This window comes from Phaethon aethereus, assembly GCF_964289735.1.
Source record: "Phaethon aethereus genome assembly, chromosome: 1".
NCBI classification, from domain to species: domain Eukaryota; kingdom Metazoa; phylum Chordata; class Aves; order Phaethontiformes; family Phaethontidae; genus Phaethon; species Phaethon aethereus.
Window position 1 is genome coordinate 131,765,645 of NC_138575.1, and position 24,558 is coordinate 131,790,202.

At 45.7% G+C, this 24,558-nt stretch overlaps 2 protein-coding genes across 2 annotated transcripts in view; one reads left to right on the forward strand and one right to left on the reverse strand.

Moving 5' to 3' along the window:
• Positions 1-5,872, reverse strand: part of POLA1 (DNA polymerase alpha 1, catalytic subunit) — a gene marked incomplete at both ends in the record, with an annotated part of 209,080 nt that extends 203,208 nt beyond the window's left edge. The window contains 6 exons of the mRNA XM_082004557.1: positions 884-946; positions 1,203-1,318; positions 2,110-2,190; positions 2,683-2,779; positions 3,795-3,919; positions 5,842-5,872. Coding sequence (XP_081860683.1) covers positions 884-946; positions 1,203-1,318; positions 2,110-2,190; positions 2,683-2,779; positions 3,795-3,919; positions 5,842-5,872 — 513 coding nt within the window. The remainder of the gene's footprint in view (positions 1-883; positions 947-1,202; positions 1,319-2,109; positions 2,191-2,682; positions 2,780-3,794; positions 3,920-5,841) is intronic.
• An 11,842-nt stretch (positions 5,873-17,714) lies between these two features.
• PCYT1B (phosphate cytidylyltransferase 1B, choline) overlaps positions 17,715-24,558 on the forward strand; it is a gene marked incomplete at both ends in the record, with an annotated part of 29,888 nt that continues 23,044 nt past the window's right edge. Inside the window, one exon of the mRNA XM_082005230.1 lies at positions 17,715-17,831. Coding sequence (XP_081861356.1) covers positions 17,715-17,831 — 117 coding nt within the window. The remainder of the gene's footprint in view (positions 17,832-24,558) is intronic.

Here is a 24,558-nt window from a genome sequence, read left to right on the forward strand (position 1 = left end):
CTGACAGCATTAAAATGCATTTGCTTAAAGATTTGAAGGTTTTTGATAGCCCAAGATATTGTAACTCTCAACCAGATGTCATAGGGAGGAGTAAAATCATAAGCGCACAAAATCAAGAGAACAACTTTACATTGGAAAAATCTTAGCGCTCTGTAAAAATACATTATGCTTATTATGATACAACATATTTCAGTTCAGTATCTCACCACTACAGCAGTTTCACGGTTTACATGTCAGCAATCCTTTAAGTTTTAAGAAATCCTGCTAAGGGGCATTAACTCATTGGAAAGCCATTAATGACAAGGAACAGCCTCATATTTGAGACTGTCCAACCCTGCTACAGCAGCCATCCTCCACTAACTCAGAGGACGTGTTAAGTCTCGTTCTCTGCAGCAAACTGTGGAAAGCAAGAGGAGGCAGACAAAAGCTGAGGCTACGTTATCTGCTGAAACAGTCCCACCTCAGCTCCTCTCGTGAACCCAAACACACCAGATGGAAATATCCCACAGTATACTGGCTGGAGCATGGTGATACACATAGATGGTATACACTATCCAGGTGCAGGTAAGTCCTGTCACTCCAAGCTAACTAAAACCTAGAAAGCTGCATTAGCACAGGCTCTACAGCACATTAATATAAATCATCTCTAATTAGGACATAGCAGGACATTGGCTTATCAAACCAATACAGTCCTGCAACTTCTGCTCGGTGGAGATGACAAGTAGACTGCATTCGTATGTGGAATATACCAAGCAGATGTGCTATGGAAGAAAACCACCTTAGATGGTCTAGTTTTAGGAAGAACTTTATTTTATTTATATGTTCCACAACAAGAAAAAATGAATTGATTAAGGTGTTTCAAGATTTTTATTAACATACTTACATCAGCATTGAGATCTTGAAGAATATCCCCTAGTAAATCATCCTTTGACAGGTCCACAGTTTTCTGTAAGGTAACACAGATTAGCCAAACAGTTCTTAGTTACGAGTGCAAACCCAATCAGGACCAGCAGCAAATGACTAAAGAGTTTCTACAAAAAACACACAATGTTTTCAGGAATGCTCCATACACAAGAGTTTGTAATAGGAGTTTATGTCTTGCTAGATACAAGAAACTGAAATGAGCCCTTGCTTTATTCCACTCCCACTAACACACTGCAAACAAATTAGAAATCTTTAAATTCAAAAATGTAAAAACTTACGTCTGTGTTTTTCTTCCCAGCACTAGCTATAAACATAGACTTAATTGTGTTTGGCTTTGACACCACAGATTTTTTCATGCTCTTTTTATCAACCGTAGAAGTTTTGCCACCTTTACCTACAGAAAAATATAAAATTGTGAATTCTACATCAGAAAAGCTCAATGTTTAAGTGTCCAGTTATCAGTAGGAATACACAGCTGAGGTAGTCTACTTCTTCCACCTTTACACTTCTGGATGAAATGAAGCCTAATCATCTTTCATTTGCTGCCAGCTTTTTACACCTGTCATGCATACACAAAAAAAACGCAAAACCTTGCCAGCATCCTACCTTTCCTAGACACGGCAGAGATAATCTTTGCATACCCAAGTTCATATTCCAGAAAAAGGACTGAGATACTTTACATGCAAGCATCTCCAGAAAACAAGTGTTTCCTGGAGTATCCAAGTTTGGCGCTAGGCTTGGATTCTCAACATCAGATTCACTTTCGCAGTTTGCCACCAACTTCATAAAAGTTGGCAAAATCATTTGATCCCAGCTACACAAAAGCATACAAGTATTTCAGTGGCAAGAGAGACCACACATCCTTTAGACACTGGCTTTGGAAACCAAGATCATTCCTAGATGCACTTGTTCTAGAAGTGAATATATATCCCACAGAAGACTGTAAGGAAAGTTGCCCTGGTAATGCTGAACTAGTTGGCAGTGATTTGACTTCAGTTTGTGGACCTCTATCTTCTGCATCACAGGGACTAAACAAAACCCACAATCACAGACATAGAACTACCGAGCATCAAGTAATGTGTCATTTGCCCATGTTCACCACACACTGATACCAAGAAGTTGCCTGTTTTAGGTACCTTTTAAAAGCCACTGGAAGACTTTCTACAGTGGTCATGGCCAACCTACCTTTCTTATTGGAACCAAGAGCATCATCATCCAGATCTTCATCAAAGATTTCCCTTCCATCTTCTACATAACCTATCCCATCTGCAGGAAAAAAAAAAAAGTTAAAAATTTACATTTTAAATTGTCATCAGATATTTCTAAATATATTCATAATCCAAAGTTTTACACATTTAAACACTTTCCCCCCTTTAATATAGAGGAAAGTTTTTAACACTTCTGTGTTTATAACTACAGCATTCTCATCTGTATCTTCTATTAAAATAAATATATTTTTACATGTTTAATTAGAAATTATCGATTACAGTACTCTTTAAAGCTACATCACTGATAACTGGACATAAAATTTCAAAAACAGCTCTTAATGGAAAAATATTTTCATTACCATCCTAATACACTAATATGAGAACAATGAAAAAGATTCACTTCCATATAAAAGCTTATCTTTTCCTTGTCTCCTAAAACAATCTGTAAGAATGTACTAACTATAACTTACCTCAAATCATGAACATTATGAAGCCCAGTTGAGTTGTAACACCACAATCAAAATAACTTTCCAAATGAATCTTAACTTACCATCATCAACAATCCAGTCATCATCCTGACGTTCTCTGACCATCTTGGAGTATTCTTCCTCATCTATTTCATCATAAACACCTGTGAAGTCTTCAACCTACAGTTAAGGTAAAATGAGGATTAACAGTTCCCATACCATTACTTATAATTCAAATGAAGTTTAATATAGGTCATCAGTAAGCACACAGAAGTCCCCCAAAAATGCATGTTTTCCTACATTGTTACATTGTTCACAACCAGTAAGCATGGTTATTCATTAAGTTTCTTTTTTGGCAGTGACAAAAGACAGGTTATAAATTTTTAAAATTATCACTGTGTACTGAAACTCAAAAACTACTGAAGCACTGGCGGAGACTTAATTTGAAACTGATTTGCTTTATTGCTCATTTCACATTACAAAAAAAAAAAAACAGCGCACAAAAAATCCTAGCAATGGAGACTTCTGACCTTTGGCTCTACTCTCAAACACTAAGATGAGCTCAGTGAAAAGGAAGGTGACTTGATGTGTCAAAGCATAATGCTTAAGATGTTCTTCTCTGCCTCAGAGTAAATTTGCATGTTAACAATCTATGCATTTCAGGCTGCTTTAGATTTATCCACCTCAATGTGGAAGCCACTTCCTGCTGGCACTGCAAACAATTGGGCAGTATCAATGTTACACTGCCAGATTTCAGTTCTACCAGTTAAATTTTGGTTTCTTTGTGGAAACATAGCATATGAATATCAGTGGATTTCAGTCATGTAAAACTTTAATTTCAAAGTTTAAAATCATTTGAAGTTAAAAAAAAAAGCACTTCCTATCATAACATTAATTACGCAGTTAAATTTTAAAAGTCGGACCTTTCCTGTGGGATGGTTATCAAGCAATACCAAGCACGTGTGACTTGCAGCTACTAAAATAATTTTAGTTTTGAAAACAGAAATAAACAAATTAAAGATACCAGAAAGCAGCAAAACTATTACAGTTACATTCTGAAATACATACACCGCTAAAAGCCAAAAGCTGAAAGGCAAATTTTGTTTCCCCTAACTTTTAGATACACATAAAGGGTAGTTAAGCATCTCGGCTCACATTCAGTTCTTATTAAAAAGAAAAGATGAGGAATTTTCACCTGATATTTTATTTTTTCACCAGCTTTGGCTTTTTTCAGACGTTCCAGTGCTTCTTGCTGGCCTCTTCTAGATTTCTTCTCACGTCTAGAACGTGATGCTGCAAAACTTCCAGACTCATGCATTGCTGCAATTAATTAAAAACCAGAGAAATAAGCTTAGTAATGAGCTGCTGTTACCTTTGGTATTTAGTGTTCAGTGATGTTGATAGATGATTGCAGTTTTGTTAAAATCAACAGAGACCTACTTGGCTAAAAGCACATAGTCATGGATGGCTCTTGATAAGGAGATTCTGGAATTATACTGAAGGCATGGTCTCAGACAGACACAAAGATAGAATCATAGAATTATTAAGGTTGGAAAAGACCTCTAAGATCATCAAATCCAACCATCAAGCCAACACCACCATGCCCACTAAACCATGTCCCGAAGTGCCATGTCTACACCTTTTTTGAACGCTTCCAGTGATGGTGACTCCACCACCTCCGTGGGCAGCCTGTTCCAATGTTTGACCACTCTCTCAGCAAAGAAATTTTTCTTAATATCCAGCCTAAGCCTCCCCTGGTGCAACTTGAGGCCATTTGCTCTCGTCCTGTCGGTAGTTACTTGGGAGAAGAGACCAACACCCACCTCACCACAACACCCTTTCAGGTTGCTGTAGATCAAACAGACTTCATGCCAGTTGACAGTCAGCAAGAAGCTACCGCCTAGATTTCCAAAGCACCTCTCAAATCTCATCCACGCCTATCTGAAAAGGATCCCCCCCACTCTTTCCTTGGGAATTTCCAGCTCCTTTTATTTTGCATGTCTCCATGACAACTTGGGAACAGACTGACTTAGAAAAGGCCTATATTGCTACAAAGCAGTAATTTTTTTAGGCTGTTTCATGACGTTTGAGAGTGCAGCTAGACTGAGACAAAGTAGTAATCTGCTGTCAGCAGGACTGCTGCCCCGCTTCCTCGCACACTTCCCTCCCTTCGTGACGCTCCCCCCAGCAAGGTGCTCCCCACTTCCCCTAACCTTTTTCTCTCTCTTGATTTTGGCAGGGGGTGGGGAACACACACACGGGACATTTAACTGACCACAGAGAACGAAGAGTCCCACTCCCACTTACGAAAGCGGACAACTAGCCCAGGAACACGACTAATGGTTGTGTGTGACGAGCTGAATCCCCCGCTGCGGGCAGAGGGAACCCAGGGAAGGGCGAGGGCAAGAGGTCAGGCCGGGCCAGGCCGCCGGGGGAGAGGGCCAGCCCCCTCCCGGTGACAGCAGGAGGCCGCGCCGTTGATGGAGCCGCACCAAGGCCGCGCGGCGGGGGCGAAGGAGCGCGGGTGTGTACTGCCGAGGGCTGGGAGACGGGCTGAAAAGGGGGCATTTACACCACGCGGGGAACCGATGTGGACGAACTGCAGAGCCGTAACCCTCTGGGGGCATTTATACGAGATGTTCTGTCAATTCGTTGCGCTCGCTGCAAGCAAGCGCCTACGGCAACGTGCTCCTCCCGAGACAAACGTGTTGTGACCCCCCGCTGAGACCACCCGCGTCTGCCGGTGCCCTCTCCATAGCGGCGGGACGCCAGCGTGGCTCCGGGCCACCAGTGCCCCCGCCGACGGCCGCCACGGGGCGATAAGCCCGCAGCCTCCCCACCTGGGACGGCCCAGCCCCGCCGGTAGGGGGGGCTGCGCGGCCGGCGCCCGCCGCCAGGCAGAACCGGCTCCCCGCCCCGGGTGTAACCACCCCCGCCCGCCGGCAGCGGCTCCCCCCGCCCGGGTAGCGCAGCTGCCGCCCCGCCAAGCCGTCCCACAGCGGGGGGAGGCGGGGCGCAGGGGGCTCCCCGGGCAGCGCCGCTCGGCCCCGGCCCCCCGCGGGCGGGGGACCAGCCGGTGGGCGCGCGCTCTCCTTCTCCCCGCCGCCAGCGCCGCTGCCCTGTTGCCCCCGCTCCGCCTAAAACCGAAAAGACGGCAGCCTGCCCCCGCGCCCCCCGCTCCGCCGCGGAGAGGGAGGCCGGCGCGCCCCATCCCCTCCGGGCGAGCACCCCACGGGCCTCACCGTCCCGGCTCTGCGCCCCGCTCTCGGCCATGGCGCCGGCGCGCGCCGCTCGCGCCAAGGCTCCCGAAAGTGGCGCGAGACGGGAGCCCCGCGAGCCGCCGCCAGGGCGGTAGCCAATCAGCAGCCGCGGCGCCTCCTGCTCCGGCCGCCCCACGCGGGGGCGGGTCCGGCGCCGCCGCCCGGGGCGGGAGCCGAGCCGCGGCCGCCGGGGGAGGAGAGGGGGACGCCGGAGGCCGCGGGACTGCAGGAAGGGGCCTCCGTCCGCCTCCCTCCCGAGAGGGGGCAGGAAGCTCCGGGCGAGGCGCAGCCACTTCCTGGGCGAGGCCTGCGCCGCCGGCGGCGCCTGTCGGGACGGGCTCCGGCCGAGGCCTGGGCTGGCGCTGGCGGCTGTAGCCGCCTCAGGCGGTATGCGGGGCCGGGCCGCGCCGCCTAAAGCTGCGGCTTTGCAGTCGCAGTCTTTAGCTCATCCTGGGTGCCCGAGAGGGCTGTGAGGGCAGCAGCAGAGCAGCGCCGTCCAGCGAGTTGCTTCTGAGGGATCTCCCACAGGGCTCCCACCCGCTGCAGGGGTGCGGGGGCCCGCATACCATAGTGGTGTGGTGCCTTAAGTGGGGCATAATAACGTAAATGCACTCTCCTGAATTGGGAGGAGGTGTTAGTTCATGTCAGCCGTCTAAAAGCTGGAGCCAGGCTGCAGCGTGGGGGTCGAGGACAGCCTGCAACAACACCGTCGGCAGTAGCCCAGGCCCTGCTGGGAGTGACAGGCATGTCCCACACGGGTATGAGCAATGTACCACCACAGAAGTGAGGGGAGTGATCATGACAGGCTATGAATAACGTCCATAGTGGCTGTGGTTTTTGCATATTTAGAGTAGCTATCTTGGTAGTACCGAGATCATCCTCTTGTCACAAGTTTCAGGAACTCCTGCTGTAAATTGTGCCCTACTCTGTTTAGAGACAGGTAGCGGTTGCCCAGGTCAGTGACAAAATAGATAATGGCTGCCCTCCTATTTCTTCCTTTACCTCTTTTTTTTTTTCCCCCTTCCTTGCTAGGAAAATAGAAAAAAAATCGATTCAGACTGGATTTCTTACGAGGCCAAGTGCATGGAGAGCTCAGGGAAAGGCCTGTTAGCTTTTGCCTTGCATGCACCTTGTTTTGGGGTGGGGGGGAAGGTGGGGAATGTTCTGCTCATCTTGTTCCTACAGAGATACCTTCACTCACATATTTCAAGAGTATTACATGCCAGCCTTCATCTGTGGAGCAAAAGCTATATCTGGAAAAGGATATATTTCAGTTTCAAGTATAGTTGGAAATGTTTTTAAAAGCCTCAGTTAAGACAACTGATGCTTTACAAGTCCTTTCCTCTAGAACGGCTTAGATCTGTCTGCCTGTGCCTTTATTAAGAAACCCAGGGAAACTGGTGGGGATTGTGCTGTTTCACCATAGATTAACCTTGATCTTTCTTCCAAAAACATCAGTGTTGGCCAGTCACTACCCAAAGAATTTGCCACCTTTATTTGCAGAATTTTCTGGAGGAGCATTTGCTGCTCATAAAAATCTGCAGGCACTGACTGCCGCTTCTTGCAAAGGCAGGTAGCACCGACGCTTCAGAGCCATTGGAGAGCGAATAGGACTCTGTCCTTTGGGCTGATACACTGTTATAGGAGCGTTAGCCAGTATTGTTTGGCCTGGATATACTGACTATTTTCAGAGATCTAGAAGAGAGAATTTTTATGGTTCTGAAACTGAAAGTTACTTTCCTTCTCAGCAAGGACACCTTTGCATTGGTAAGAGAAATAAAAAACCTACCAGACATTGATCCTTCTAACTTACTTACCCAGTTCCTGGTACAACACCACCTCTCACTGCGGGACCTAGTCTTAGGTGGAAGCAGAAGAACCACCCTAACCTCCTGTAGCCGCTCCCTGGTGCCCGAAAGAGGCCAGTCTGCTCTCCCAGCGACCCCGACAGCCAGAACGCCCATTCCCAGGCACGCGAGAGAATGAGACCACCCCTCTCAGCAGTACCAGGTTACTACATCAGCTTAGCTGTAGCAAACCCACGTCCTGGGGAGCACGAACAGCTATAGGAGGAATGCTTGTCTGAGCTATGGATGGCCTTTTGTTTGGTGCAGTGTATCGACTGTTTGGGTTTTTTCTCCTTTTTTTAAACACATGCAGAAAAAAAGATCATGTCACCAAGCTTGATGTAGGGTTCAAATTCAGAAGTTACTCAATTTTCTAAGCAATGAGAGAGAAACATTTATAAAGTAACAATGTCACAAAATTGTTCAGTTTGAATAAAAATAAAGTGATACTGCATTTCACCTCTACCTTTCACATTTCACATTCTTTTGAATTTTGAATTGACTGGATTTTAATGCTTTTGATTAAAATAAAACAGTACCCTTCATGAACTGTCATACAAACAGTGGCGTTTGTCATTCAGGTGATGCCATGATTTGAGCCGGTACACAGTGATACAGTTATTTTACTAAACTGAAGTTGTTGCCATAGCTCCACTGTGGGACAGTGTAGAACAAACAAAAGCCTTTCTCATGAATGCTTGTTCAATCCTGACATTCATCTCTGGCCGTAACAAGAATGCATCTGTCTCCCGCAGCACAGCATAACAAGCATATTTAAATGCTGCACGGGAAAAAATAAGTGAGGGGGTGCAGGGGATGCACTTTGCTTTGGAAAACAAAAAATAACCCAGCAGGAGATTTGGGACTTCCTCTGCTAAATGGTTTTATTACAGCAGATTACTTTGAGTTGATCTTTAACCTCCCTTGGGACAGTCATACAAGAACAACTTGGCATGACCTTTGCTCAATTGTCTTTTAAGTACAAGAAATGGGAATTCTGCTGTGCAGTTCAGAGCCACCCAAGGTTCTCTGAAGGGAAGTGTGATAGCTGCAGAGAAAAGTGCAAGAGAAGCACAGTAACGAAGATGGTAGGCAGCAAAAAACACGGTACAGAAGAGGAAGCTCAGGAAACTCCCAGCTTTCAACGAAAGGTGACAAAGATGTATTTTCCATGTTGTTTTCTTAGACCTGTAATTTAAATATGTAAGTTATGAATAGAAACTGTCTGCAATACTCATTGCAAGAGCTCCAAGATAATATAAACAGTAATATATATTAACATATGAGAGTACAAATGGAATATAGTATCAAACCTATATCAAATCAAAAATAATTACTGTATTGAGGATTATTCTTCTCTTCCTTTTTATGTCTAGGGCATGCTTGATCCATCTCAAAGACAGTAGGACAAAAAGTTAAAACTCAGATTCAGACATAACACGTTAAGGTTATGGTTGGTAATTTTTTTGATGGTGAAAAAAACCTGGTGAAACTAAGAGAGGTGGTATAAAAAACAGAATGCGAGTAAAACATGAGTTGTAGCAAGGTAGCAGATTCACCTGTACTCTAACTCAAAATGCCTAAACATTACTATATTGTTGTTAAGTACAGACTGTCTTTGTGGAGAATTGTGTGTGTGCCTGCTAGTGCTCGGGATATGAGTGTATATGCTCTCTGTGTATGTTTCCTACAGACGTGGAATATTTCATTCTCTTACTTTTAATCCTTACCTTTGTCTGAATTAATTCATGTTATCACTCAATTAACTTAAAGTTTTTACATCTAATATGATCCAGCGCTGAATACTTCATTTCAGCAGCTGCTTACTAAACTATGCTATTCGCATCACATTTCAACATGAATTACTTAACTGCATGGAAGAGTAAACTCCTAAAGGAGCACAGACTGTGTAAATTAAAAATTTAAAATCTTGAATTATTGCTTACCACAAGGTCTGTGTTTTCAAAACTCTTCACAGGTAGTTAACTGATAGAAATATGAAGGAACAGATGTTTCTCCATTTGTTTATCAATAAAGATAATTCAGACATTTATGTTCAAAGGGTAGGTTCCTTGCTTATCAAGCCTTTAAATGCATTTTGTTCACTGCACATCTCTTTTTAATTTCCTGAGTTACCTGCTAGCATCAGGATGAAGAGAATAAAGTTGCTATTAGGATGCTAAGGCTCTGAAATGCAAGTGTAAAATAGAAACTAGAACACCACATTAATTTCCATTCTGACAGAAAAAAAAGTCTAGGAAATGAACATCTAGACATACTTTAAAAAAAAAAAAAACAACCAACAAACAAATTAAATTCTGATTGCAGTTGAATTACAGCAAATCCTAGTAACTCAACCAGAATTTGTGGAATTACACTAACCAGAACAAAGAGCAGAATCTCATCACCTGCTTGCCTAATACAATATCCCTATTCAAGCCTAGAAAAGTACAAAATATTATAACGTAAATTAAATAGCAAAGACAAGTGAGAGCAAACTCACAGAGAATGAGCCTTCACATAATTATAATGTCTAAGAATTAAGTCTGATGCCAATGGTATTCAAAAGCACACAGTTATTGCCACAGCATGGAAGTCTCTGTTTTAACGACTTTCAGCACTCTTTCTTTACAATCGCAGAAAAATGAACAATTAATGTATAAGCAGAACATTATTGCAGAGAGGCTGTTACATTTCAAGACCTGGCTGAAGACCAAACGCGGTTCCATTGGTGAATACTCGCAGCGTTCACTGTTCCGCATCTCTGGGGCAGAAGGGAGGAAAACATCACAATACGCTGCAAAGCCCAGTTGTAATCCTGACAACCCTCTGTCGCTGGACGGGTGCTGGAAAAGGCCGCGCTCCCAGCGCGGGGAGACGGCAGTGGCTGACTGCTCCCTGCGGGAGGGGGGCCCAGCCTGGCGAAGCTGGGGGACAGCCAGGGCCCCCTGCCCCAGCCCCTGAGCACTGTGAGCAGGGCAGCCCGGCCATGGGACCTAGGGTCGGCCCAGAACCCAAAACAGACAAGTCCATGGTGATGAGGCAGCTGCAAGCTCAAACCAGAAACGTGACTGGGGGTCAGGTCCAGTGATGGTTACCTGGGTCAGACGCAGCCCAGTGATCACCAGGCGAGTCCGCAGTGATAAGACAGGTCCAAGGTCAAGCCACGAAGTCAGCCCATGGGTGGGGACCCAGATCTGGCCCGATGATGGTAACTGGGCTCAGGCATAGCCTGGGGATCACCAGACAAGTCCACAGTGGTGAGGCAGGTCCAAGGTGGAGCTAAGAAGCCAGGGGCACGGCTGCGGCTGAGCTGGAGACCGGCAGCCCTACAGCCCAGCTCCGGCAAGGACTGATGGCGCAGGCCAGAACTGAGACAGAGGCCCCGAGCAGAGGGCAGGGGACCCAGGTGAGGCTGGTGGGGGCTGGCAGCAGCCCACCCCCCCAACAAGGTGTGTCCTCACACCCTACAGAGGTCTGGGCTCAGAAGGGGTCTGCTGTAGAGTGATTTAATTGCCGTGGGTTGTCAGTGGGCTACTTCATGGACACTGAGCCAGGGCAGGGACAAGAGCCACGGCAGAGGGGACCTGCAGATGGCAGAACCCAGGAGGCCAACCCCCCAGCGGCTGCCAGCTGGGCCCTGGGAGGAGGGTTCACCCAGGAGCTGGGGCTGAGCAGGGGGCCAGCACGGTGGGAACACCAAAGCCCAGGGTCAGGCTGATGACCTGGGAGAAATCACCAGAGAAGACCCCACACGGCCATGGGCCAGGCCCCACTGTGCTCGATTCAGGGCTTAGGAAGGCCTGAGCTGGCTGTCAGGGTGGAGCAAGAGTTGTCTGTCCCACAAGGACGGGAAGCCGACAACGTGATATGGCTGGTGGGGTAGGGACCTTGCCAGCCAGGGCCCCATCCCACAGCCCCCAGGTGAGGTGAGCAGGGCAGGCCCAGCTGAGAGTCTAGGTCGCATGGCCAGAGCCCTTCGTTTATTATAACAAAATCTTACGTACTGAATCACTTTCCATATTTCTATTTGGCCTTCTGGTACCATTAACGTTTCACTGTGCTAGGGCAGTGAAACTGCAGAAGCTTAGCTGTTACTAAGGACCACTAATTCTCTCATTCTTACACGTATTTTTAAAAAACTCATAACCTGCTTAGAAATTATTTAATCCACAAGTAATAATACAGAAACTGGGAGAAGACTTTCCCTCTCATCTTTTAACCGTAACTACTTCCCCAATTTTTGATACCTCTCCCAGATTTACTGAGGCTCTTACATTGTTGGTGTTCTTCCCCTTAAGACCACGGCATAAATCATTTTGTCATCTTGCTGTAGCTAGCTTATCTAAGTGTGGGATCTTAGAATAATTCAGGTTGTAAGGGACCTCTGGAGATCTCTAGTCCTCCTGCTGCTCAAATCACTCAGAGAGAGCAGATTGCTCAGGCCACGTCCAGTCAAGGTTTGACTATCTCATGGATGGAGGCTCCGGAACCTCCTGTTGCATGCATCAGGACAAGCTGTGGAGTGGCTTTACCTTCTCCCTCTTCCCCATCTCTCTCTTCATGCTCAACAGGCCTTCTAGAAGGCCACTTCTGAAAATAGTGAAGCCTCACTCCTCTGAGTCATCCAAAGGTGAAAAGAACATGCCTGACATACCAGCCCATACCACTCCCTTTCAAACACGGCAGAGAGCCCCAGAAACGCCAGTACTGTTTTGTGCTTGAATATGAGAACAAGTGACAGTAGTCTCATTTTGGTATCCTACCTGAGCAAAGGGCGAAAAATGAGCCCTAGGACTTTCATAGCATGGTAACTATGCATAGGTAAGGTTTGAAAAGCTTTACTGAAATTATTCGGTGAAAGGATTAATAATTTTGTTGACATACTGAAAGATATGTAGGAATTCATATAAGCCTGACAACTTGGCTTTTGTGTTTAACTATGTAAATCCAGAAAGCATATGAGGTTCTTTCTCCCTTTCCTGTAGTTGATCCTTTACAGTCTACGTCTTATCTTCCCATGTTCTGTTTTTACAAAACAGCATTTCTTTAGGAAGCTTTTGCCCCTTCCCTCCTCCTGTTTATTTAAATTAGTTTATCAAAAAAAGTAGCAATGTAGCCTTTGACTAAATGAGGTTTGGGTTTTTTTTAATTAAAAAAAAGAGATATTATGTTGTCTGTTTTTTCAAAGAAAAAGCCCCCAAAATATTTGCAAGGTATTCTCAATCTCTTTTCCAGAAACAGCTGCATTATGCTGCTCTGGGGGTAGAAGATGCCCCTCCAGTAACATGTCAGATCAAAAGTATCAAAGGTGGCAAAGTTATAAGCAACGGAAAGAAGATCTTAGGGTCAAATAACTAGTAAAAGCTACACTAGCTAGCAAATAATCATTTTACAGTGCATAAGTACATGTTTTGTTTTAGGTAATGGGTGTATCTCTACCCAGATTATTAAAACCTCCAGTTATTAAGTTTTTGGTACCCAAAATATTAAACATGAACCCCAACAATCACATGAATGCAGTTTACAGAATGACTTTTTGATGTTTTACTTGGCAGGTTTGCATTTGAGATAGTATGGTAAAAAGAATGTGTGAAGGCATTTGCATGAAAAATTGACAAATGGGAAGATAAAGGTGGACAAGAATAGTGGAGGGAAATAAAAGTATTAGAGACTTATAATACTGGAAAAAACAGTGTGACAGAATACTGAAGATCAAGCCAAGAAGTTTGAAATTGAGCTGGGGAAAAAGGAAGGCACCAGATAGATTGAAAATGGGTAGAATTGAGTGCAATACAAATATATGCAAGAAAGGCAGTCTTAGCTTTTTGTGGATTTAAGGGGATTGGAGTACGTCTCTAGAAAGCCAGAAGAGGGGAAAAGGAGAAAGGAGGGATAACAACATAGTTTAAATGTAAACAGGAACGAGATTTTTCTTAAATTATGTTTTATCTGTAACAATAAGAAGCAGGACAGATAGAATATCACTCATTTAGGCAAAGTTTCTACTGAGATATATAAAGGAGTGAGATCTGTAATACTCAGCATTATATTTCTTGGTAAAGTTGCAGCTGTAGTACTGTGCTTGCACACTCTGCAAGAAATCTATAGAGAACCCAAAATAGAACAGGAAGTATAATGAGAAGATCTGTAAAATAGGACCTATGAGAAAGTACTGGAACAACTGAGGCAGTTTGGTCTAGAAAAGCCATGAGAGATGTGGCAAAAACACCAACGTACCTGCTAAATGTCAGCTCTCTACTCCAAATCCTCAAATTATTATTTCAAAATCTTAACCATTCGAGTCATACAAAAAGCAAAAGAGAGTAAATCTGTTCTCTCTGTGTTCAGTAGAAAAACAAGCAGGTGCAATAGATTGCAGCAATGGAGGTTCAGGTTAGACATTAAGAAAAACTTTCTAATAAGAAAGAAGCATGGCCAGCAGGTTGAGGGAGGTGGTTCAGCCCCTCTACTGTGCTCTCACCCAGCTCTGGAGCCCTCAGGACAGCAAAGACATGGACCTGTTTGAGCGGGTCCAGAGGAGGGCCACAAGAATGGTCACAGGGATGGAACATCTCTCCTACGAGGACAGGCTGAGAGAGTTGGGGTTGTTCAGCTGGGAGAAGAGAAGGCTCTGGGGAGACCTATAAGAAAGATGGGGACAGACTTTTTAGCAGGGCCTGTAGTGGTAAGACAAAGGGTAATGGTTTTAAACTAAAAGAGGGCAGATTTTGACTAGATCTAAGGAAGAAATGTTTCCCAATGAGGGTGGTGAAACACTGGCACAGGTTGCCCAGAGAGGTGGTAGATACCCCATCCCTGGCAACATTCAAGGTCAGGCTGGACGGGGCTCTGAGCAACCTAATCTAGTTGAAGATGTCCCTGCTCATTGCAGGGGGGTTGGACTAGATGGCCTTTAAAGGTCCCTCCCAACCCAAACTATTCTATGATTCTATGATGCTATGATATCAGAAGGAACCTTCCTGATGGCTAAGATTTTTCCCTGTTTGCTGTCTATTCAATTCAGACCTTGGAAGTAGTGTTGAGAGGATTGGGATCACAGTTTCCTGGCTTGTTTGCATGTAACGTTAATATATGCACCCTGGGACAGGGTGTTTATGCATCAGATGTCTATTCAAGCCCAAGCAGCTGTTGCCAAGAGCTCAGTCATTAAAGGCAGTGGCTATACATCCCTGTTACTTCTGAAGACGGAGGATGCCCAGGAGACCATACTCAGCCTGGTGCAGGATATCTGGTTACATAAAAGAAATTAGATGCATGAAGCTTCCCACCCATCACTCTTGCTTCACTGTTCTTTTGAAAGTTGGCTCGCTTACAGGGATTTACAGAAGACCATATGCTCAGCTTCTCCAGTCAAACCTAATTTTTATTTATTTATTTTAGAGCATAAAGATGATGTGCTCCAACCTTTTGAAAGCCTGTTTTGCCCCCACAGCTAGAAGGAAATGCAATTTAGGATACCTTGTTCAAGCTATCGAATATGTTATCTAAGATCATCAGAGCCAAGATGGCCTGTGATAAATTCCATTTGGACAGACATGAAGGAACCCACAACCTTCCCTCTGCCATTAGTTCAACTTTCTCTCTCTTTCTCAATTAATGAGGTACACAGCATTTCTTAATCATGCTGTTCAAACAGAAGGAAAAAAAAATTCTAAAATATTTCCCAAAGTTGGAAATGAATAAGCAGCAAGAAAAGTATTCCACTTCCACTTTGAAATTCTGGTATAACTTAGATAGGTGATAACACTAGTGCAAGAGAGACATCATTCTTTAATGCTACATGTATATGGAAAAACTTATCTCTATAAAAGACGAATGCAAATGCAGCCGGAGTCAATAGCAAACTCTCAGCATGAAAGCAAAGATGAAGTTCACCCTTTCGTGCTCAAAGTAAATAAAAGGCAAGGGAATTTACATTTCCAGCTTATTGGCAATGCGATCATCCAGCTGCAAGAAGGTCCATTTCCCTTTCACCTCTATTTCCACACACCTGCCTGGTCAGGGCGGTCTGAGCACTGACACCGGATATGTCCATACCTGGTGCTGCTCCTTCAGCGCATCAGCACTGGTCCCCTAAAAGCTGGCGTATGTGGTTGAGTTTATAAAAGGGCTACCAGTTACCTCAGCCTGCTCTAGCCCTAACACTGCTCAGCCATGCTGTCCAAATATTCTTCTAACAGCATAACTCTCCTGCAAATATTTTGCCTAAGCAAATGAGCGAGAAATTTCGGGCAGAGTGCTGCATTAATCATGGTTTAATCATGTCCCTGGAGTATGCTTTCCATAACGTGTGAGCAGTCCTCACAGAATAACAGATAAAGGAACTTAGTCGTGGGGAAAAAGATTCAGCTGTGAGATTTAGTTTGGCTACCTGTTTTCCTTGCTCAGTCACCTCTTTTGGCATGTATTTTCCTTTTTTCATGACTTCTCTCTCATCATTTCTTTTCACGTTCTCCTTTCTTTCTGCTTTCTTTTGCATCTCCTCTTCTACACTTACCTATGCCTTTCCCTTTCATGTACTTCATGTATTTTTTTGTATTGCGCTCTGCCTCCTTTGCAGATGTGCAAAAGATGAGATGTTTGAAATGAAGCTCCCAAGTCCCGAGGCACACTTCTCTTGAAACTCCTCATGGTTTTGGATGGCCTTAGATGTTAGTGCCCCTTGATGAAGCTCACCGTGCCCACCGCAGCTAAGTACTACAGAAATACGCTTTCATGAACCTATCAAGGTTAACTATAGCCAATGGAGCCTCTCTGTTCTCAAAAGCATTGGCTTTATATTGTCTTGATCATGTTGTCATGTTCTCTGTGAGCAAGAAGGCCAGGTATTTCACTGAAGCCACGTAGAAGCCGCAGCAGCGTGCAGTGAAGATGTAGTCGTGACTCCCGGGCAGGCAGTAGCCAGGTTCTTCGCTGTGGGTCTGGGAACTTCGTCACGTATTTGGCTGTGATAGAAACATTTTGCTGCGTTTGGATGGAACCCCTACCATTACGACTACGTCCTTTTATCCACCTCACGGCAGAAGAGAATGACACTTTAACCGAAACTGTTCCACATTATGATTCCTTTCACTAAAAAGCAACTTTATTTCTTTAGTACCACGGATTTGCAAAAGCATTGCCTAGGAACCCAACCCAAGCCGAAGCGAACGTGCATTTCCGAAAGAAACTCACCCCCTGTCCCCGGCATTCTTTTGACCTCACTAGCTGAAAACCACGTAATACACGACAATGCCCACGCATTTCAGCCCCACTCCGAAGAAGCGCATCCAGTATCTTCTTCCTCCCCGGGGAGGGGAAGCGGGCGGCCGCTCCTGCCCCGGGAGCCGGGGCGCAGCTCCGGGCGGCCCGGGGAGCCCTGCGGCCGCTACCCCCGCCGGCCCGCCGCGCGGCAGGAGCTGTCCGTTCAGCACCGCGCCGGCCGCCTCCTCTCCCCGCTCCCGCCGTCCCTTTTTGAACGGGTCGCACCTCACCGCAGGTCACCCTGAGGCAGGTGGCAGGGCCGGCCGGGGCCGGCGGGAGGTGTAGGCAGAGGCGGCGCCCGGCCTGGCCGTTGCAGCTGCGCAGGGGTGGGGGCCGGGGGGACACGCCCGTGCGGCTCTCGCTGCGCCTCTGGCCCCCCAGGCGCCCGCGCCGCTCCGGCGCGCCCCGGTGCGCGGCTCCGAGCCGGGCCGGCCCGTCCTCGGGAGGGACTGTGCGGGGAGGCCGCGGCGCCCCCGGGGGGCCGCCCGGGTAGCCGCCGGCCGGCGCGGTGGCGCGGCGGAGCAGCAGCCAACCAGGAAGCCGCATGCAAATGAGCGCGGCGGCGGCGTCCCCCTCGCGCGGAGGGGGCGCGGCGGCCGCCCGGTTGCCATGGCGACGCGCGGCGGCCGTACCCCCGGGCGCTTCCCGGGGAGACCCCCCGCGGGGCGGGCACACGCGTGACGGCGGAGCCCCGCGCCGGGCGGGCCCGGGCGGCAGCGGCGGGCGAGGCTGCCGCCGGCCATGCCAGTGCTGGCGCCCGATGCTGAGTCAGAAACAGGTATCCCGAAATCCCCCTCAGAGGCGCTGCGCTCGGCGGCCATGGAGGAGCTGGAGCACACCTGCCCCCAGCCTCGCCTGGTGAGTCGGGCCGGCCCCGCCGCCGCCCTCCCGCCCGAGCCGCCCCGGACGCTGCGGGGCCGCGGGGGCGAGGGGGAGGCCAGCGAGGGAGGGAGGGAGAGGCCGGCGCCGTCTTATGGCAGGTCCCTTTGTGCAGCGTCGCGCCCCCGCGGGGAGGCTGCCGTGGGGGTGGGCTGTCCCCTCAGCTTCGGGTGCGGGTCCCTCCCGCTGTGCTTCGTCGTGTGGGGGCTGCGGGGAGCGCAGTGCCAGCGAAGCAGAATTTGTGGTCCCCGCTTTAAAAGCAAACACAGCCTCCCCGGCCCCCCGCAGCGAGGCCGCGTTCGGGGGGCGGTGCGGCGGGTTCTGTAACGGGCTCGCGTGCAGCAGCCGCGGTCTCAGCTCAGGGACCAGGCAGCGTGTCACGGCCGCGCCACCGCCAAAGCAAGGCTGCGCGTCGCTGGCAGCGGAGGCGGCCGAGCGGCGGCCTCGCCGCGGCCCGGGCAGCCCCCGCCGCTTCGGAGCCCCCTTCGCGCCGGGGCATCCGAAGGAAGAGAGCTGCGGGCTTTTTTTTTTTTGGGGGGGGGGGGCGGGGTGGCCAGGAGGATGAAAGAGAGCCAGGAGAGTGGTAGTAAAAATAAACTCCTTTCATCTTCGGGTAAAGGTGAGGGAAGGCTCCTTCGGATCCTGCAGGCATCTTTACGCAGCTGCTGTACCCCCGGAGTTAGGGTTTCTGAGAGCTGCCCTTTTTCACGCGCTAATTTGAACTAATTGGAATGTTTCCTTGCTTTTTTATTTAAACCTTTTGTTATTCCTGTCAGGAATGATCGCTCCTTTCCCCGACGCCGTATGCACCCACTGGCAAAGCGGTAGAAAAATAATAGTAACCATTCCTATACACACAGACAGAAATGCAGAGACAGTATCGAGGTGTGGAAGTGCATGACTGATGCAACAGTTTAATACTGGAAATCAGATCATTTAACACCGGAATTCAGTCACAGTCCTAATTAAAACGTATTTAAACACCAACCTTCAGTAATTAAATTCAACGCTATAGTTGAGACATTGTTCTGATACGACAAGAAATAGCAATAGTCATTGGAGCTGACCTAAATTAATGTTTTCTACTTGCTAGTGTTATAATTAGAATCAACTTTAAAGAAGACTCTTAATGTGTTCATGGAAGGCTTTGGGAGCTCTTTTAATAGGGAAAGTTAGCTCACGTGTTGTTACTGCAGTGTGTTCGTACAGGCTGTCTAAGATTTCTCTGTCAAAAGCTCAGGTATAACAACCCGTTTGAATATATTACTCCATGTAGTCTGACATGTTAAAAGATTTTAAAGAAAGAAGTGACAATATGATGCCAGTGTTTACAGTATCATGCATTCCAGTATAATTTCTGTGGAAATTAAGGTGACAGCTAGAGTACACGAATAAAACAGGAATTCGTTATGGTGTTTTACATCTTCCCGAGTACCAATAAATAATGGACAACGGAGACGTTTTGAATAAAGATTTATGGAAAATGTGTCCTTATAAAGTGATATTTTGTCAGTCAGCAGATCTGCGTTATCTTCAGGAAAAAAAAAAATTGCCTGTTGAAGAGTAATGCAATACACTGTATTTGATTAGGGCATAAGGAGTCATGCAAGCAAGCGTAGTCAAGTTATGTCTTAAGTGAGAAGAATTCAGAGCTGGTGTCCTGAAGAGTTAAAGTGAATCACCCCTTGACAGATGATCTAATAACATGGATATCAAGTTCCTACCCGATCTTTTTTAAGATCTTCAGTACTTTCTCTGATGCCACTCCTTGAAGGCAGCATGTACAGTGGTGGGCCAGTAACCAAGTCACTTACTTCATTAATATAAATGAAAAAGGGTGTCTCAGTTAACATTTTAGTATCATTTTATTGTCCTGGACCTCAGGATGGTACGTCAGGATGGGTTTGACACCTCAGAATGGTGTAATTCATGGCAATTAAAGTCTGTGATACTTACAGATGACTTTTTAATGCCGTTCATTGGTTATTATGCGTCTTGAAGATTAATTATCTGGGCTTTTGAGTTCTTCATGTAGGCTCATTTTTAGGAAGCATTTTTTGTTAAGAGAAGAAATATAACTTCAGAATCAGCCTGAATTTTAGAAGATGAAAAGCGGGTTAGTTCTTTTCTGAAACAGTTGTTGTTGTCCTTTTTGTTAAAAAAAAAAAGGAATAATTTATTTAAAGCCTTAAAACTGTGAATATTTTTAATGGATATCTGCCACTAGATCCTCTGATTTTAGGCTATGGAGTCTGCTAGCTTGGCAGGAAGTGTCACAGTAGGACTAAAGAAAACCCCTGTATCCTTCAAAGAGCAGGAAAACAGGGGACATTGAAGGCAATTCTCAGGTAAGTTTCAATGTGTATTGAAACCTGATGTTTTTCAGTGCCTAGGTACTGTTGTGATATAAATTGCCATTAATTTTTTCCCAAGACACTCTTTGGGTTTTCTTAATCAACTAGAGCATTAATGAGCGTTCATGCTTCAGTCAATTGGTCCGTCTTTCACTTAGTCTTTACCTTCTTTACATTCTCAACTTCCATATATCTGAATGCTAGAAAAATCTCTCTGAGTGACACATGTACCTGAGCCTCAGTGCACAATGGAGGAACAAACCAATTAGAGTGGCAGGTTTTATCCATAGTGGTGATTTTAGCAGTTTTGTAGTGAAGAAAAAACCCAGAAATAATGCTTCTTCAGTCCTGGTTTGTATAGTTTTGCATTTATCTGTGTTTCTCATCTGGACCAAACTGCTGGGTTTGGCTGCTTTCTGATCTACCACGGTCCCATCCGTTTTTTTAAGTGGGCATTGCTTCTCCTACTTAAATCCTAGGTTTCCCATGGTTTGGTTGTGAGGGCTTTCATTGTTTTAAGTGGGATAAACGTCACTGCTGGTCATATCATTGCACACAGTGAAGCTATGGCAGTTACCCCTGGGTAACTTTCAAAAAGCTGCAGAGCACTGCTGGGCTGTGGATGGCAGCCAGAGAATCCCAACCTCAGGCTTTGCCTGTGTGCACCTGTGCTAAAAAGGCCTGTAACTGAGGCAAGCAGAGATACCAAAGGAGGAAATACCAAAGAGTAAGTACAAAGCCTTGTGAAATGATTAGCTTATTTTTTTATAATTTATTTATGTCCCACGGGATCAAAAGTTTGACTTTGATCCCACCAGACTGTGGTCTCACATGTAGGCAGCTCCTTGAAGGGTTGGTGTGCGCCTCGAGAATTACCAGTCCTCACCCTGAAGGAAGCAAACAGGCATTTCAACACACCTTGTTCAGGAAGACAATACCAGATAGTGTCTTTCACAAAAGGAAACAATGGCAATTTATAAGGACAGTGCTGCAGACAAAGCAAAACCGAATACACATCGAAACTTACTTGAAAACAAACTTCAAAACCTACTGCTTGGTTTCATCTTTCCACTGAACATGTTGAGAGCTGCTTTTCCTCATATTTCACGTCTCTGTCATGCAACACAGGCCACAGTGAGAGCATCTGGAGAAGTACTGTTGGGGCCTGGGTACCAACGTCTTATTTTCAAAACTGGCTGAAGCCCTTAGGGTCAGGCCAGCTGAAGGAATGTGGGGGGAAACATAAGTTTCCATCATAGTACCTACCTTGTTGTGCTCTGAGTCTAATGTGAGATTAAGCCCAAATCAGGAATACAGGCTCTTCTGCAGCACTTAAAGCTAGGCACAGTTTAAGGAACCTTAAGAAACTAGACAAACGGAAAACCACCTGAATTGTTAAGGTGACCTACAAGGGGGGAGAGGGAGTGGGCAGGTAGGTGGTAGGTTTGGCCTGTGCTTGTGGGTATGTTGGTGGGTACAGGACCAGGCAGGAATTAAGCAGATGTTTTCATGAATTTAAAGTTAAGTCAGTCTATCTTCACGATGACAATAAAAAAGCAGATGATAGGTGCTTTTTGCTGTGTCTGCTCCGTCCTTGGCCATGCGACACCAGCAATACCGGCCTGTTCCCAAGATCATGGTTATGTGACATCTGTGCTACCGTCGAACGCCTGTTCTCAGGCACTTGAGCTGTGGCCAGATCCCATTTGCCTGTGCAGGAAAGGGCATCAGGGCCCTGTGTGGAAGTACCCAACCAGTTTTTTTCTGCTTAGCATCACCATGGCAAGGACAGAGAGACTAGCTGGAGGCTTAGAACCTATCCATATGGCAGATAAAACATGTTCTGCCAAGGCACTGTAAGCATCAAGGCCATTTGAGGTTCACCCTGGCAATCCCAGTGCCTGCTCCTGGACTTAGTTCTACTGTCTTGTTTTAAGGTTCAGAGGCTACAGTCTTCTACAGTTCAATAGAAATTAGGCACCAAATACCTTGGAACCACTGTATCTACCAGTACTTTGGCAAATGAGACTCGGATGCAACTGAAGATCACAGCTGTAATGTCATTTTATATATCAGCTGCTTTAGCCATTTTGTTTATTTTATCAATAACTTAGAAGAAATTAGAGTACATGAATTCATTTTTTTTTTAATTATTCAAGTACATTTGGAAAACATTTTTCTTTCTTTTAAATTTTATTTTATTGAAGGGTAGAGGAGAAAGTTTCAGTACTTTCACTTACTGGAGCTGTATAGTGGTTTAAGGGGGCACTAGACTTCACTAGATGGTTTCCCTGTTGCTGCTGTTAAGCAATGAAATGTTAAGCACAAAACTTGAAATAATTGCAAGAAAAGTGTGCATGCCTTGGCTTCCTATGTTTTCATCCCTGGATGCCTTCCTTCATATTTGCAAACAGTGTTTTGGGAAGGTCTGATACAACCTCTGGAACTATTTCAGGTATTTTATTTCCATGAGCTTCCATAGATCTTCATATTTATCTTTCCTGTGTCACTGAAAGGTATAGGCAATTTTAATCAGAGGCACTAATGATGAATTTAGGGAGTTTTATTGTGGTTACAATTGTCTTATGCATCTCTGTCTCTCATGAGTGGAACTAAATACATATGTAAAGAGCCTTACCGTTCAGGAACCCAAAATGACTTTATTTCACCAAATATTTCCTTGGTCCTTTATAAGTTTGGGTTTTGCTCTGGATTAATTTTCGTTTTCATAAATGTTGACTACTACATAAAAGTACAAACCCATAAAAACATGCCAAATGTGGTTTGCGCTTGGGGATGTGTAGCAATCTTTGCTGCACTTAAAAAAAAAAAAATTGCCCGTAGACATCAGAAATCTACTGTGATTTGCCTTTACTACATCAAAGGATATGCAATGGGTATACGTTCTGAAATGCCATAGTCTCTGCAAAAACATGCTGCAATACGTATTTGTCAGATATACAGAACTACAGAATCACAGAATCACAGAATCATTTAGGTTGGAAAAGACCTTTAAGATCATCAAGTCCAACCACCAACCCAACAGATACTTTTTGCAGGAGTCACAAATGACATGTAAACACAGGGAGCAAACATTGCATTACATGTATTGTATTCCTTGCTTGCATATACGCAATGCTATTTTAGAAGCAGATTTTATTAGGAGAATATTGCCAATTTCTTAAACTGTGCTGCTGTTAATATGAAGGTATGTCACACCTTCAAAAAGGAGTAGAAAACCATTGTAAATAGATTCTCTCTTCCCCCTCCTCAAAAACATATACAACATTATAATGTAACATATGTATAAAATGTAAAACGAAACACAACACACACATTGGTGTGGAGCAGAAGACATGCAGAATTAGGAGTCAAATACTAACTACTTGGGCAAGAAGTATGCAGAGTGTATAACCACACATCCAGGATCGTGCACAGACATTCAGCGCAGCCACAACTGTCTGTCCCAATATGTGCTTATACCTTTGTTTCCACGTAATCTGCTTTCCTTTCCTACACACACATAAACAGATGGCATAAGGTGAAAGAAAAGCTCTTCTGAAAGGCACTGGATGAATCACAAATCTGCTAGAGAAGCCCAGTGCTCTCCCTATGGGAAAATAGTTCTTCCCAGGGTGCTTCTGCCCGCCAGCTGGGGAACTGCAGAGAGTACATGCCTCCTGTGCAGGAGGAAAAACAGGGGTTTTTTTTGCTTCAACACAGCTCTATTTTGAGTCATGGTTTATACAAAATGCTGTCTTACATCTGCCATGAAATAATTGATAGATGTTAAGTATCTTTATGTAGAAGCACCAGTAGAGATTGAATATTGGGCCAAATTCACCCAGTGTCTTAGCTATAACTCAGTTGATTTCAGTACATTAACCCTTGCCTATGTTAAAGCTGAAGTTAGGTCCTCTGAGGCATACACCAGGTGTGTACACTGATGTACAAGGCAAAAGAAATGGGTCTTAGAAATCAAAAAAAATATGAATGAACATTATCTCCAGTTTCTAGATTGATCAATAAAACACAGAGTGGCATTAGAGCAGTGGTTACACAGTTTTGGTCCGTTGACGATGGCCAACCCTCAGTGTTAATCATGGGCCAGCAAGCACCTGCCATTCAGCTTTGAATTTCAAATGCACTAAGGGCAGGTTGGTTCTGCAGTTGCGTCGCAATGTCCTCCTTTTGCAATGGCATCTGCAGGCTGCCGCTTGGTAACCGGTGCCCCATCAAAGGAGCCACATACTTCTTTATCCCGAACTACTGCATATCCCTGCTCAGTGCCAGGACATCTGACAGCTTGGCTAAACCTCTAGCTGTCAGGACAGGCGGACATCTAGGCTCAC